At 44.9% G+C, this 15573-nt stretch overlaps 1 protein-coding gene and 1 non-coding gene across 3 annotated transcripts in view; both read left to right on the top strand.

Annotated features, from left to right (window-relative positions):
• Nucleotides 1–15573, top strand: part of LOC148333120 (heterogeneous nuclear ribonucleoprotein U-like protein 1) — a 21742-nt gene continuing 6169 nt past the window's right edge. The window contains exons 1-11 of one of the 2 annotated variants that reach the window (XM_088299732.1): nt 1–102; nt 565–842; nt 1522–1776; nt 2528–2741; nt 7966–8036; nt 8108–8247; nt 8516–8615; nt 8715–8827; nt 8898–9161; nt 13894–14016; nt 14204–14332. In XM_088299732.1, coding sequence (XP_088155858.1) covers nt 602–842; nt 1522–1776; nt 2528–2741; nt 7966–8036; nt 8108–8247; nt 8516–8615; nt 8715–8827; nt 8898–9161; nt 13894–14016; nt 14204–14332 — 1650 coding nt within the window. In that variant the 5' untranslated portion in view covers nt 1–102; nt 565–601. Of the gene's footprint in view, nt 103–141; nt 324–564; nt 843–1521; nt 1777–2527; nt 2742–7965; nt 8037–8107; nt 8248–8515; nt 8616–8714; nt 8828–8897; nt 9162–13893; nt 14017–14203; nt 14333–15573 lie in introns of those variants that run through there. The other variant, XM_088299733.1, reaches the window with a different exon arrangement.
• On the top strand, nt 3330–3470 carry LOC148333121 (small nucleolar RNA SNORA50). Its single transcript, XR_015844553.1, has one exon. It is a non-coding gene; the product is annotated as a small nucleolar RNA SNORA50 (small nucleolar RNA).

The raw sequence follows: 15573 nt of genomic DNA on the forward strand, positions 1-15573 counted from the left end.
AACGCACTTCCGGCAGTTTAGCTAGCTGGGCGCTAGAGGGCAGTCGTCGACTCGTCTCGCGCTCCGTCTACAACGCTTTTATTTGCCCGCGAGATCTGCGAGGTAGGCCTTGATTTGTGTTTTACAATTCGCCGTCTAACTTTTTTTTTTATTGCCCACGCGAACGGCGTCCCGTGTGTACAACTTGCACGAGAAACTAATGCACGTTTGCTACATGCGCTTTTGAAGCAGTAGCTTTTCAACTCGCGCTCGCTGCATCATACTGGTTTTCGTGCTAAGCTAGCCAGCTAACATCGAAGGTGATAAGCTCCATCTCTAAAACGGTAAACGAGTGGTTTGAAATACGTGTGTAAGTTGTCAATTTTGTTCGGTGATGGTTATAAATGCGGTACTAGGTCGAAGTTACCCCGTTGAGTTTCGTGTGCTGAAAGTGTGGAATAATGTAGTTGAATGGCTAATGTTAGCCTAACGCTCCACTAATGGCGCTCAAATGTAGCGTCCTGGTAAGTTCAACTCTACAGTGAAAACTTTGCTGCGTCTCATCCCCGCGCTTTTCCTTTGCAGCCATTGTACTGTACGCGCGCACACGCCAGGCATCGCGATGAGTTTCGACGTGAAGAAACTGAAAGTGAACGAGCTGAAGGACGAGCTTCAGCGTCGAGGCCTGGATGCCAGGGGCCTGAAAGCGGACTTGGTGGAGCGGCTCAAGGCGGCGCTGGAGGAGGAAGCCCTCGCGGAGTCGCCGGATGGAGGGGATGAGGAGCAGGGCGAAGACGGCGCCGAGGACTACGAAGACGGCGCCGAGGACTACGAAGACGGGGGCGAAACCCAAGCGCAGCAAGGTGAACGGGACTTTTAAACTTAAATATTTTTTTAATTATTATACGGTTGTGTGTTGCATGTTCACCACGTGCCAGTCGATTCAGTCTTTCGTTTCATTTCTTATAAACGTGTGGTTTAGCAGTGATGGAGTTGGAATGCAAAGTGATTACATTTAATAGAAATTTGTAAGGAAAACCAATGCAGAGCAGGTAAGTGTGGCAATCCAAGTTGGGATATATGTAAGTCCTCCTCCTACTACATGAGTTATGTATATACACCGTGTCCCCAAAAATGTTATATAATTTTAAATTGAACTATTAACCTTAGCTCAATGAAATTGAACAATTCAGGTTTGAACAGCATACGCTTATTCTAAATAAAGAATTTTGATGTTTCTATGCGTTCTATAAAACTTTGAAGTTAATTAAAGATTGTCCAGCATTATTGGCCTGCAAAATGCCAAGTTCTTGGAGACCACCTGTACTAACATGCATGGTCTTGCTTGCTGGACTCCCCAAAAAAGGGGTACAACCAACTGAAAATGTTGGTTGCGACGTACACGACTTGAAGACGAATTAAGAGATGAGTTAAATAATGGCAGTTAAAGAAATATAATTCTGATTGTTGAAAATGCGGCATGCACCAAATCGTATTGACTACTATCAAAGTAACGCCTTATCCTTCTGTGGGTATTCACAGCCGAGGCCTTTGCCGAAGGTGACGGCGACGCGCTGCTGGAGGAAGATGAAGGCAGAGATTCGGGCGGCTACTACGAGGAAGAAGAGGCCGAACCAGAGGTCGAGTCCGAGCCGAATGAGAGTCAACCGGCGTCAGACTCGGGCCAGAGTGTGCCAGACATGAGCGCCGACGCTGACCTTCCCGAAGCCGAGACCAACATGGAGGCGGATGTCAAACTTGAACCGGACGAGGAGGAACACATCAACATCAAACAAGGTGTGTTGACTCAAATGCTGCAATAGCATTTTTTTTTTTTGTGGACTAAAATGCTTTTAAACTTGTACAGGAATGTTGTTGTTGTAGGAAGTGCCTTTTGTTGTAAACTTAAGGCTCACTATCAACATATTTTTCTTAACTAAGCGGTCAAGCGCCAAGGATGTCATGTTAAGACTTTAACGATACTACTAACTCGGAACAACACCCCTGATGCCGATTGTTGGGAGTTTGCTTCATACCATGTCTTATCCAACTGCAGCCAAAAATACCAACGCTGCCGTTTGATTATCAGCATTACCAAAACCTACGTAGGAACCATTTGCAAGCATTAGTTTCTTTAGTCAGAGTGGACGTTATATCCTTTTACGGATAACAAAGCTGGAAATCTCAAACGCCGATCCCAAAACACTTAAAAATTCTGTCACTCTTAGGACAATACCCTTGAAAATAAACGGTTTACGGTGTGTTCGGACAAAAATTGAAATCAAAATGGAAAGCTGTTTGTTCTTTCATTTGTCACCTCACCATACTTCTTTGGCACCGATTACTACTTTCTTTCTGGGTTTTGATGCCATTTTGGGGCATCATAGAAAAGTGAGTGAATAGCTGACAAAAGGTTAAGATGTGAATTTTTGAGTGTGTGTTTGTGACCCGTGAGTATCTGACGGATTACTTTCTGTATTTTTCTTTATGACCTTACCTCTATTGGGACACAGGCTGACCAAATAATTTTCATTGCCCTTCATTACAGAAACTAAAGACGACATCAAAACTGAGGACACCCCAGAGGCAGCCGGCGATGCGGGGCGGGAGGACCACGAGGCCGAGCCAAGCCGTGTACAAGATGACGGCGATCTGGCAGAGCAGGTGAAGGTGGAGTCGGAGAAAAGCGAACAGTACGGCCGAAAGCGACCGCACGAGGAGAGCCGGGGATACAACTACTATGAGCACCGTGAGGAGAAGAGGTATTTATTACTTAATAGTCTAAAACCTGAATGTATAAAGAGTCAGTTTGATGGAGCGTTCTTTTGAGCCTCTAGTTTAAAAACAAATTGCATTACATTGTACACCCATTTAACAAAAGCGGACTTGAGGTAACCCACCCTTGATCATAAAATCCACCAAATAGTGAGACCATGAACGTCTTGATATTGTTCTGTTTCACGCTTGTAACCCAAAGCACTCATATCTCAGAACGTCGGGCTGCATCGCAGCATCCACACATTTTTGTTTGGAGCTTTTTCCCTGCGGCTCGACACCGGTATTTACAAATCTGAAAGGTGCCGGAAGAACCAGAATTAGTCCCAGTTCTACTCAGTTCTCGCTTATCAATGCCCAACCCTAGCGACCATTGAGTAACTTCATACAAACAGTTTGCTCCTCTTTCACATGACAATGACGAAGTCCCTGGCTCTGTGTTGACCAAACACGTACGAGTTTTCAATCCTAAACATAAATCTTTTTGAGATGTTGGACAGTCGGGCCTTCCTTCAGAATTTTACCAGACGGGAACCCGGTTTAGGCCTAATTATCAGCAATGCGTGTCAGCTTTTTAGCACTGTCTTTGAACCCGTTTGGTCTGACCCGTGACCACTTGGGCCAAGCTACAGTGCTAAAGCAAAAAAGTAGGCTTGTTCATAACTGGAGCCTCGTGGTCATTCTCCATGTGGCTCTTTTAAAAGCAAGTCACAGCTTTTTTTGAGCCCTGATTTTTTTTTAGTTTTTTTTTTTTGCATCTGCCAATCATCTCTATAGATCAATTGATTTTCAATGGATCCAGCTGGGGATCGGTTGGTAGAGCTTGTCAATAAGTGTCGGTCTTTTAAACTAGTGTAATGTCAAACTGACCCTGCATCTGGCAGCAGTGCAACTCCGCTTGAGAGCTCAACATAATGTTATCAGAAGCTGGTCGATAATGAGACAGAATTGCAAAGCAAAAGTCGGGCAAGTCCACCCAACTCAGTTCTGATTGTGTGTTGCGACGGTGAGGGCAGGAAAAAGGGGGGAAGGGAACGCCAGGGATCATAGAGAGGTTTAAAAGTTTAAAACTACGAAGAATATCTTTAAAAAAAAAAAAAAAAAAAGAATCCTGACAATCAACCGGGCCACCGCACGTTTTCCCACCGCCCAGCTTGTCCGATAAATCTAGGTCATATAAATTTGATGAACCCGACCCGGATTCGTCAGATGAGTGGTTACTATCTGGATCCACTGGGAGCAGCTGAGCTTCATCTACAGATGCTCCAGAAAGAATTGGAGGTAAGAACTAGCTTGCTAGTTGGCTCATTTTTATTGCTTTTGTATCGGATTCTGACACTATGAGAGCCCTAAGCGATCTCGTTACAGTTTACCTCACTCGGAATACAAATGAGCTAAATCTACTTGTTCAATGATGAACATTCCTGTAAATTGAATGTCATATTACTCGTGAACTATTAGAACAGCCCCACAGGCTACTCATGTGGTCGTTGATAGCCACCCGCAAAGCTACAATGTAGTAGAGTTTACAAATGCCATTCCCGTATTTCCGCGGGTCCAGCGCCGTTGTGTAGTAATGACAAGAAACTTTAATTTTGACTATTTAAAGAGTTAAAGCAAAATGCCTTGATACTCTGTTGCAGGAGGGTTGTCTGCCGGAAGAGTGTCCACCGCAACAAATTTCCGTGCAGAAACTCGGAACATTGGTTATGGGCTGCAAAAAAAAAAAAAAAAATTCATTCATTCATAGTTTTCATTCACATTTTTGTTTCAACCATTTTTTTTTGTGGTCGACACAACCGAGTTGGCGACTTTTTCCCCCTAGACCCATTTTGGTGTATTTCGGTTTGTCTGTATAGAAAGTGCTGTGCTTAAATAAAAATCAGACATACGACAGTCAGTTGAAAGAAAAAATTGATGACATATCAGTAGACGCCAAAACAATGCCAAGTCTCATGCTGCATTGAAAGCCAAACATTAGAAATAAGAATAGTTTTAGAGGTGAACACACTTGAGGACCAGTTATATGTCCACTGGAAAGTTTTAGGCTATTTCGAAACCCTGATAATTGTATTTAAAAAAAAAAAAAAAAAAAAAATTCTATCCATAAAACCAGCCCATGCCTACAATACTTTGATAAAGAGGGAATCGCTTTGATTTGAGCAATCAAAGCAATCCCCATTTTCCCCGTTCTATTAAACGCAATTTCATCTCATATTACCGTGCGATAACAGTTCCAAGTACCGATGTGAAGGAATTTTCCATTTACAGATCGCGCATCCTACAAGGATCCCCCTCCAGTTGGCAGTCTGAAGAGGAAAGGTACAAAAAAAAAAATTAAGTATTTCTCCGCATTCCATCGCAGTAATAAAAGACATTCATTCTTGTGGTGATGGTAAAATTTGTAAAAAGATTTCTATTTCTTCTGTCTTGCTTCATGCAGGAATTCCAATCGCACCTCTGTTGACGGCGAGAACGAAGGTAAATACCTGAATGAATAATTCCTCCACTGCTCGCAGCAGCAATGAAAGTATCTTCATAATTATTTATTTAATTTACAGATGTCATATGGATTCAAGATGATGAAGATAGTAGCTGGCACGAAGCCGACTGGAAACCAAATAAGATCTCCTTCACCGCGACCCCTGGACCCCGGAGTGCCGCCGCAGAGCTTGCTTCCAATCAGCCGGTTGACTTCCTGGAGCTCTTCCTCACTGACGAGCTTCTCCAACGTATCGCGGATCAGACTAACCTGTATGCGGCTCAGTGTCTTCAAGCTCATCCGGAGAATTTGCCGCTGAGCAGAAGTCAAGAGTGGACGCCCGTGTCAGTCGCAGAACTCAAATCTTTCTTCGGACTCACTTTTATCACCAGTTATGTCAAAAAGCAAACCATTCCACTTTACTGGAGTGCGGACGAGGTGGACGCAACGCCACATTTCGGCCAGACCATGCCACGGAACCGATTTCAGGCTATATGGAAGCGCCTTACGTTCAACAATAATGCATCACAGGACGACGCTGACAAAATGTTCAAAGTCCGTCCAGTGCTGGACTACATCGTGGAGCGGTTCAAGGAGATGTATCAACCGGGGCAAAACATTTGCCTTGACGAGGGCATGATGCAGTGGCAGGGACGTGTGTCCTTTCGGGTGTACAACGCCAAAAAAACGGTGAAATGTGGAATCAAATCGTACATTCTTTGCGACTCGGCCACGGGGTATTGTTTCAATATGCAGCCTGATGTCGGGGAAGCTCGTTTGACGTCGGAGGTCGTGTTCTCCCTCCTTGATCGCCTCCCAGGTCACGGTTAGACGCTGTACATGGACGAGTCCTACAATTCCGTCGCAATGTGTGAGCGTTTACTTAAAGCACAAACCAACGTCTGTGGAAAAATGAAGAAGAATAGGGGAGAACCCAAGATCTTTAGGGAGGTGACAAAATATGAATTGGGAGCGAAGGAGAAGCTCGTGCGGCACAATAAGAAGGTGATGGTCGTCGCATGGCAGGACAAACAGTTGGTGACGACTTGCCATGAAGATAACATGCAGACCGTTGAAGTGTCGCTGAAAGGACACGAACACGAGGGTCCTGTTTTGAAGCCGGCGTGTGTTGTTGCGTACAACTCCTGCATGAACAGGGTGGAAAAGTTGGACAAAAACATCACATACATCATCCGAAGGTCGACAAACTGGTCCAAGAAGTTTGTCGCTTATCTGTTTCAAGTATGTATGTTTAATGCCCACGTCATCTACAGAGCCAGGCATCCCAAGGAGTGTAAAACCCTCTTGGAGTTCATGCGCAGCATCGTGAAGTCCTGGACGGTGAAGCGACATGTGGCGGCGCAGGTAAATGAGGAGGAGGAGGAGGAATGTGCAACGGTGGAGGTGAAGAAGCGTTGGCATTTGGGTTTTAAAAGGGCACCGTGTAAAACGGACCCAGAAAGCAGGCTGGACGGACAGCTTGGCAAGCACAAGCTCGAAAACATGAGGAGACCGGCGAACGCCGACTTGGCTCGGAGGTCAAGACGGTGTCGGGTCTGCACTCGCAGAGGCCTACGAAGTGATACCAGAATGTGGTGTATATCTTGTGGCGTCGCCTTGCATCCCGGAGAATGTTTTACAGCTTATCACACGAAGCAGAACTATTGGGAGTAGGTGTGAGAACTTTGAACAAAAAAAAAAGAAATTCAACACTTTTGATTGGTTAATGATTTGTTAGGAAAATAAAAATAACACCGTTTGAAATGATTTTCTTTTTCGTATTCTTTTGGGGGGGGCCAAACTCACCAAATTGTGACTTATGGCCTGACACAAGCAATGTTTACTTTTAGGCGCCTTTAAAGTTCATCCTTCTTTGTCAAATGTAGAATTTGTACCGTTATGTTTGAAAATAAATTGTTGCCATCAAAAACCCTTTCAAAGTGTTTTGTCTTGTAGAGGAAACCACTGCAAAGATATTTGAGCTGTCACGACAGCTAAACATATTGAGTTAAATCGTGTATCTGAAATCGTACGTTATTTTTTTTTTTTGCCAAAAATGGTGTCCAAATTCAAGGAGATGTATTATTTATAAGTTTTCAAAATAGAAACGCCAATATGGCTTGTCTGTTATGAATTTCAGACTGATAGTTTGTTATACTTTTTTTTTCTTCCATGCAACACATCCACCTTACTTTATATCCTCAGAGCCTCTGTCATTTCAAGAACCATTTTCACTAATGTATTCTGTGGCACAGTTCATACATCGCAATGTTGAAATTGGCTCCACAATGGGGCTGAACACTTTATCGTTTTGGGACCTAAATCACGATTTTGACGCGATCAAACATGCGTGGGCTCTTGTGCACCCTGATTAAAAAAAAAAAAAAACTTTCAACAGAAGTCTGGCTAGAACCGTGTTATAGTGGTGGTGGTGGTGGTGAAATGTTGTTTCAATCAATGCGTATCTAGACGTAAAATAAGACGGCGGCTTCATTAACAATTAGGCAGACACATTTAGACCAGAACAGAAAACTAAAGAGCAGAAAAAAGTTAACTTTTCCTGCTGAAAGATGACGGTCTACTCTTTTAGTAGCATTTTTGTTTATAGTCATGAACCAATATTCTGCAGCACATGAAAGGTTGTCCAAATTTCGCTGCTCTGAAAATGCTCGGCAGCCGAATGAATGTTAATTTTTTTGTTAATCAAGCTGTTTCTCTCTATTTTTAAGATCTCGCACGCCACAGCCGCCCGCAGAAGATGAAGAGAACATTGACGACACTCTTGTTACGATGGACACATGTAAGTGGGCCCTGGAAATCTGCATGTTTTCATGAGGATATCCTAACCTGTCAACTTGACTTTGGTCTCAGACAACTGCGATCTGCACTTCAAAGTGTCCCGAGACCGCTACAGCGGCTACCCGCTGACCATCGAGGGCTTCGCCTACCTGTGGGCGGGGGCGCGAGCCACCCATGGGGTCACCTGTGGACGCGTGTGCTATGAGATGAAGGTAAATTCTAAATGATCACGTCACTGTCGTCAAAAAAAAAAGAAAAGAATCGAGAAAAAAAAAATCGAAATTGGTACTTTTTAGTTCCGATGGCATTCAGGAGTACACAAAGTTTAATTAGTGAAAAGGGATCCATGGACGTTTAAAATTTGAGAACAGTAGACACAATGTGCTTGTTCCCACAGGTTATTATAAACCGGTGCTTCTCAAATAGTGGGACTCGATCATATCGGCGTAAAGTCTGCTCACTGTTTATCTTTTTCTTCAGATCAATGAGGAAATTCCCGTCAAGCACCTTCCCAGTTCGGAACCGGAGCCGCACGTGGTTCGAATCGGATGGTCTCTCAACCACTGCAGCACTCAGCTCGGTGAGAGCATCCGCAGGGGTTGCAGAGCAACCCTCAAAAAGAAAAGCTGTACTTTGACATGCTATATATATATGAACCACCCTTAATTCTTATCTTTAGGGGAGGAGCCCTTTTCCTTTGGATACGGCGGAACCGGCAAGAAATCGTCCGACTGTAAATTTGCCGACTTTGGGGAGAGATTTGGGGAAAACGATGTTATCGGCTGCTACATCGTAAGTGACGGCACCCGCTTAACCTCGACCGCTTTGTCCAAAAAGCTAACACCTGCCGTGATATTGGCAGGACTTTGACCAAGGTGAAGAAGTGGAGATGGGATTCTCCAAGAACGGCGTGGCGCTGGGCGTAGCGTTCAAGACCACCAAGGAGGCCTTGGCGGGCCGTGCGCTCTTCCCTCACGTGCTGGTGAAGAACTGTGCCGTTGAGTTCAACTTCGGACAGAAGCCGCCTTACTTCCCACCGCCCAGCGGCTTTACCTACATCCACGACATTCCCCTGGCGGACAAAGTCAGAGGCACCAAGGGACCTGCCAGCAAAGCCGAATGCGAGGTAAGACATCAGCTCAACTTCACTGTATTCTTCTGTCGCCATCACCAACTATAAACAGTTTAGTAAAACGCATTCGACATTATCCTCAGAAGTAAATACCTTAGATGATTCCATTTTGTATCGTCGCACATGCATATGCAGCAAAGGCCTTCTGTAACTTCCAGTAACAACCCAGACTAAACTTAGCTCCTCGCTGACGTACAAAGCTCGTCTCTCAGCCAGGATTCGTCCGACAACGTATTTTCTTAATTTCAAGCATACTGTACTACTTTCCTATCACAAACGGCTTCTTTTGTGGTCGCTTACGGTGTTTCAGAATGAGGACAAAAACTTTAAGTAGAGGGGAATAGGTTCAAAATAATTTGGATAATTTAGACCTACAACGTAAGCGTTTTTCCATTGGTCCTAGATAAGAAAAAAGGTTCGCTTAAGCTTGTCTGTCTTCGTTGTGGCTGCTTGGGGCCAACTTGTTTTGCTGCAAGTACAATTCATTCATTGAATGTCCTCTCTTTGAAGATGACTCCTTCATTTTAAGGTTTCCGTTGGGTTTTTCAGTCTCAATTTTCAAAATCTAAATTGTTGTGTTCTTTAGTCATTTTTAGTGCAGTGGAACCTCGACTCACAAGCTTTCCCGTTTGCGTACCCAGCTTGTGAACGCTAGGCGAGCTCCGATTGGTTGTTTTCAGTCGACAACAGGTGGCGAAATGCGTTTATAAATCGATTCATTGAGGATGCGCTCACTTGGCATCGAAAATACCTGTGGCAATGATAGCCATAGACGTATTTTGTCGTCTAACTCACCCGATTTTGACACCGGAGGCAGAGGCTTGTTGTGAGAGGAAGCACCAAACCCGCCAGACATGCACTTCATTAACTTAATTAAACATGTCATCCAACCTCCTTTGTACATATCTTCTTGTAAATGTTCCGTTGAGGCGACTCTTCATTTAATTGAACAAAGTTAAGCAATTCATGGGATCAGTGCCGGCTGTACCCCCGCGACTTGAACGTGTGCGCACTTCTTCTTCGTTGGTCTCAGCAAGTTTGTTTTCGGGTCAGCGGACAAGGCTCCGAAGCGGGGAATGGGGAATGTTAGCCCCGGTTCCAATCGATTCTCGAGACTCATTTTCCTACACTTCTCATGAGTCAAGGTGTTTGTGCTTTTCTTGGTTAAAAGGTCACAGTGCTTGACAAGGTCATTTATTGCAAATCTGCGCGTATTTTTGTGCTCTTTCTTTAATGCCCTAAGATGCCGGCCAAACGCCCCGCTCCTAAGTCTCCTGGCAAAGAGCCTAAGCGACAGAAGAAGGTTATGACCCTTCAGGAGAAGGTAAACCTCCTGGAAATGCTCAAAGGAGGAAAAAGTGTCGCCGCCGTATCCCTTAATTACGGCGTGAGCGAGAGTACCATACGGTACATCAAGAAGAACGAAACGGCAATCAGGAAGACTGTGGAAGCGATGATGTCCGGCAATGCCAAGATGGTCATGATTGTGCGAGACAAGCACATCGTGAGGATGGAGTCTGCCTTGGCCGTGTGGATTATGGACTGCAGGAAAAAGAACATCACCTTAGACAGCGACATCATCCGTGAAAAGGCAAAGAAACTGTACCTGCACTTCTCTCAGGAACTCCTTGGCGGCCTCAACGAAAAGAAAGCGGGACCTTCGGCATCACCGCGTGGAGGTTTTCAGGCAAGCCTCAGTTGGTTGTTCCGCTTCCAGCAGCAGTTCAAACTCAGGAGTCTTTCCTTAGCGGCGTCTGCCGACACGGAAGCGGCCAAGAAATACCCCGAGACCTTCAGTAAGTTAATTGAGGAAAATGGCTATCATCCGGAACTGGTGTTTAATATGGATGAGACCGTCTTGTTCTGGAAGAGGCTTACTTCTCGGTCCTACCTCATGAAAGATGCATCCAGAACTCCGGGGGCCAAGGCACTCAAGGACCGTCTGGCGCTTATTATGTGTGGAAATGCAGCTGGCTTCATGCTCAAACCAGGCATGATCTACAAGTCTGCAAATCCGAAAGCCCTCAAGAATAATATTAACAAGAATGTGCTGCCCGTTTATTGGATGCACAATTCCAAGGCATGGATCACCAAATCCCTTACCGCAAACTGGTTCCTTCAGAGCTTCGTCCCACAAGTCAAGGAATACCTCAGTAACTTGTGCATGGACTTCAAGGTGTTGTTAGTCTTGGACGGCGCTGGCGGCCACCCTGTATATTTGTTTCACGCGGGCGTCCGGATCGAGTTGTTCCCCGCCAACACGTTCTCCCTCCTCCAGCCGATGAGCCAGGGTGTGATCCAGACCTTCAAGGCGCGCTACACCCGCAACATTTTCAATCACCTTTGGATCGCGATGCTTACGGACCAGGAATTTTCGCTGTATAGGTGTTGGCGGAAATTCACCATCGCCACGGGTATCGCCCTCATCGACCAATCTCTGAAGGATATGAAAAAGGAAACCGTGATTGCGTGCTGGGAGAAACTGTGGCCAGAGTGCGTTAAGAATTCCAAAGGCGTCTCTCCTGAGGAAGTGCAGGACTTTGCCATTAATCAGTCCGTCACATTAGCAAAACTACTTGGCGGGGTAGGTTTCGATGACATCACAAAAGACGAAGTCATCGCTCTCATCGATGGCCACTCGAATCCACTAACGGATGAGGATTTGGCAGATTTGACCAAGTGGGATAGCGAGGAGGAAGATGATTCGTCAGATACGGAACCGGTGAAGGATGACGAGGAAGAAGGCCTGTCTTTGAGACGTCTCTCCGAACTTATGAGACTATCAAGGGAACTCCAAGAGAAGGCTTTAGCATGGGACTCTCAAAGGGCTCGCTCTATGAAATTCTCCGCAGGTGTTGCGACGATCATGGACACGTATAGAAGCCTTTTTGTCACCATGAAGCAGCAGAGACAGCAGTTACCCATCGTCATGTTTGTCAAGTCCGTCGTGGAAGCTCCATCCAAATGTACCGCTCCTCTCGAAACGTCGGAAGAGGAGCAGCCAGAGGGGATGATTCTGTCGTCCTTATCTTAATTCATTATCACGTCGTCATATGGCAGCTTTAAACTTCTCAGTACAGTTGGCGTATATTGGACCTCCTCACATATGGCCTTGCGATCATAAAGTCCTGACTGGTGGATCGACGCACAGGTCCTAGATCTAGAGACAAGCGCTCAGGATCTGACAAGAGTTCCCACCATCGGGTCCCGTCTCCGCTGGTCACTCCGATTAGACTGACGCCTCTCCGACGTTCGGCCTAGAAGTCAGCACGTCGGACCGGAAATTGACCGCCGAATACACAGCAAAAAAGCCACCGGAGACGCCGACTACACCGGACCTTCCGTCCACGCCATCGGCAGCGATAGTCAATTTGTAGCCTTTGACGGTGAAGTCGAATAACGACGGTCTCTCTTGAATGAGAGTGATTACTTCGTCTTCACGCTCTTCTATCCAGCTCGCCATTATGTCCGTTGAGGAGATTTGAAAATGAGCAAAGTTGAGTTAGTTCTTGGGAAATAGCTTGTACCGGCTATCCGACAGCCGTCGTCGGATTGGCGTGTTGAGGCCTTAAGAAGAATGCTGGGTCAGAGCTTCTTGAAGGCCCCTGTCCTCACGTAGTCGTTCAAGGCCGCGTTGATTGTTTGTCGCCCAGCCCAGATCTCAAACAGATCTAAAGACAATTCTTTGATCTTCATTGTTGGTTTTTGCTCCGTTGACCGTGGGACCCGGTATAGATGTCCGATCAACTGAATTTACCACAGATGAAGAAAATTCTGAATGATCAGTGAAAACGCTTCATGACAAAGACTGTGTGTACCTCTGAATAAGTTGCAAATATCCGTGGGGTTGAAAAACCCTTTTCCTTTTTGAGGAGGAAAAAAATCGTTTCATTTTGGAATATGGTTGAAAAATGAATCTCAGAAAAGTGGACCACTGTAAACGTTCTCCGGATGCGATATGCACACTCTGAATAAAAATGTGTGTTCTATATTTGCGTCGTTTATGTCGCCACTATCACAGTAAACAACAGCTTTACAGATGCCATGTCTGGCATATGCAGGCGTGTGTGGCGGTGGTGGAGACAACTCAAGGTGGGACCAAATGTTCCCGCAACTGTTTTCAGGATTTTGATGCTTAACTCATTATGTAATGTTGCAGTCTTCTATAATGTCTTATACAGCACAAAAGTACTGTAAATAAATAAAAATAAAAAAAACTTTAAACAGGCAAATTTTTAAAGTTCATGTAAACTTGGGGGGAGGCTGAAGTTATTGTGCTTCTTTTTTTTTTTACAACCCTGTTACGATTGAATGCCATTAGGAAAAAATTGCTTGACAAAAAAAAAAAAATGAATACTGTATCCGACTAGGATGTTTGCAAAATGTCTTCTCGTATAGCATGAGGGCTCGTGCCATTAAACAAGTCATAGATCTGAGTAAGTAGAAATTCGAACCACGTCCATGCTTTCCATGCCCATTTCACAGTCTGCGGAAATTACCCGTGAAAAATAAATATCTCCTCCCTGTTATATAAATCATAAATTACAGAAATAACAAAAACGAAAATAGATGAGTTTTTCGCAATGAATAGTTCAGAGTGAAGTCCACAGCTAACGAAGCGGCAATCGGTGAATTCCTGTTTAGTAATCTGTAAATACTCATCTGAACGGGTCCGAAATAGGCCTACTCCAGTGAAGGCTTCTACTTCCGGTGTGGTTGTTTTCAGATTCTCATGATGGTGGGCCTGCCCGCCTGCGGGAAGACCACCTGGGCCATCAAGCACGCAGAGACCAACCCTGAGATGAAGTACAACATCCTGGGCACCAATGCCATCATGGACAAGATGAAGGTGGGCGCAATGAGTCAAGCCCCTGCAAAAACGGACGGCTCATCCACATCTATTTAATAAAATGCCAAGAATTGTAATTTTATTTATTGATCTATTTATTTGTGTGTTGGAAGCAAGTATATTCAGAGTTTCATCTTTTTTTTTTTTTGTTCCCCCGATGATTGTTTTCTGACACGGTTCCGCGCAGATGATGGGCCTGCGGCGCCAGAGGAACTACGCGGGCCGCTGGGACGTTCTGATCCAACAGGCCACGCAGTGTCTCAACCGGTTGATCGAGATCGCCGCGCGCAAGAGGCGCAACTACATCCTGGACCAGGTAGCGTACGGGCAGCCGCGCGCACACTGCCAACACTCAGCACCGTCACTCAATGATTACTTCGATTCTAATGGACTATCTATTTATTTTTCAGGGGGGCTCTGTGTATTGTAGAAGTAGTAGAAGCAGCATTGAATCTCACCCTCTTTTTTTGATTGTCACTTTGCTTGTCTTGTATTGTAAACGAAAGTGACAGAATATTTAATCCATGTTGTCATCCCTCGCTATCTTATATATATATATATATATTTTTTTTTGCACTTGCTATCTCCTGTCATAATACAAAACTGTTTGTCTTGTGAACTGCGACAATGTACAAGTAGACCGTGACTTTGTAAAGATGTTGAGAAACAAGTAAGCTCTGACGCTGGTGAGTAAGAAAAACACCTTCTGTTGCTAATTTCTAAGAGAGAGCTTTTTGACTTTAAAAGCTGTTTTTTTCTAACTAGACGTGAGATGCGTGGAACTGTTGAGTGTGTGTTTTTATGAATTGACCCCCCCAAGGTAAGTAGCGTCTAACAGGGTTGACATTTTCAGGTCTGATATTGGGGGGGGGATTGGCAACAAAGGTAGGTAAGGGTCAGATGGCGACGTTGCAATCGGAGACGTGAGTATGCGCAGGTGAGTTATATCTGTGTTGTCGTGTCAACGGGACGAGAACTCCTTGGAAAACCACGTAAGTCCGGGTAAGTGTCGGGCGAAAAATGGGGGGGGCGGGGACCCACCGTGTTAAGACCAACTGAATTGTGCTCATTTTTGTTCATGGGGGCTTAGCGCGACATTGTTTTTCTTTCATCGTGCATTTTCTTTTTTTTTAATGCTGTCCAATGAAATTTGTGTTTTCTCCATGCCAGTTGTACTGCGTGAATTTTCCTTTCATGGATTTAAATGAGCGTATTTTCTCCTATAACTACGACGATTCATCGCTACTGTGCTGTTTTATGCTGACTAACACTTGTTACTTATAACTCAGATTCAACGTGACGTTTGCACCGATATTGCTTTGGAGCCGTTTTTGGAGTCTGTTCTTCGTTTTCGCGAGTTTCTAGTGTGTAGCATCGAGAATGACGTTTTCCGTTGATTGTTGCGGCCTGAATTTGGCGCCGTCCATTGGAACCGTATGATCAAGAAATAGTTGTGTCGTGATAAAAGTCAATATTTTCTGGGGGGGAAACCATCAAACATTTCTTGCGTCTCAATCCTGAGGTGACATAATGCTGCAGTGCTCCCGCGTCGTGAGA

Source organism: Idiotropiscis lumnitzeri, chromosome 7 (genome assembly GCF_059441095.1).
Source record: "Idiotropiscis lumnitzeri isolate Australia: NSW breed Sydney's pygmy pipehorse chromosome 7, RoL_Ilum_1.0, whole genome shotgun sequence".
NCBI classification, from domain to species: domain Eukaryota; kingdom Metazoa; phylum Chordata; class Actinopteri; order Syngnathiformes; family Syngnathidae; genus Idiotropiscis; species Idiotropiscis lumnitzeri.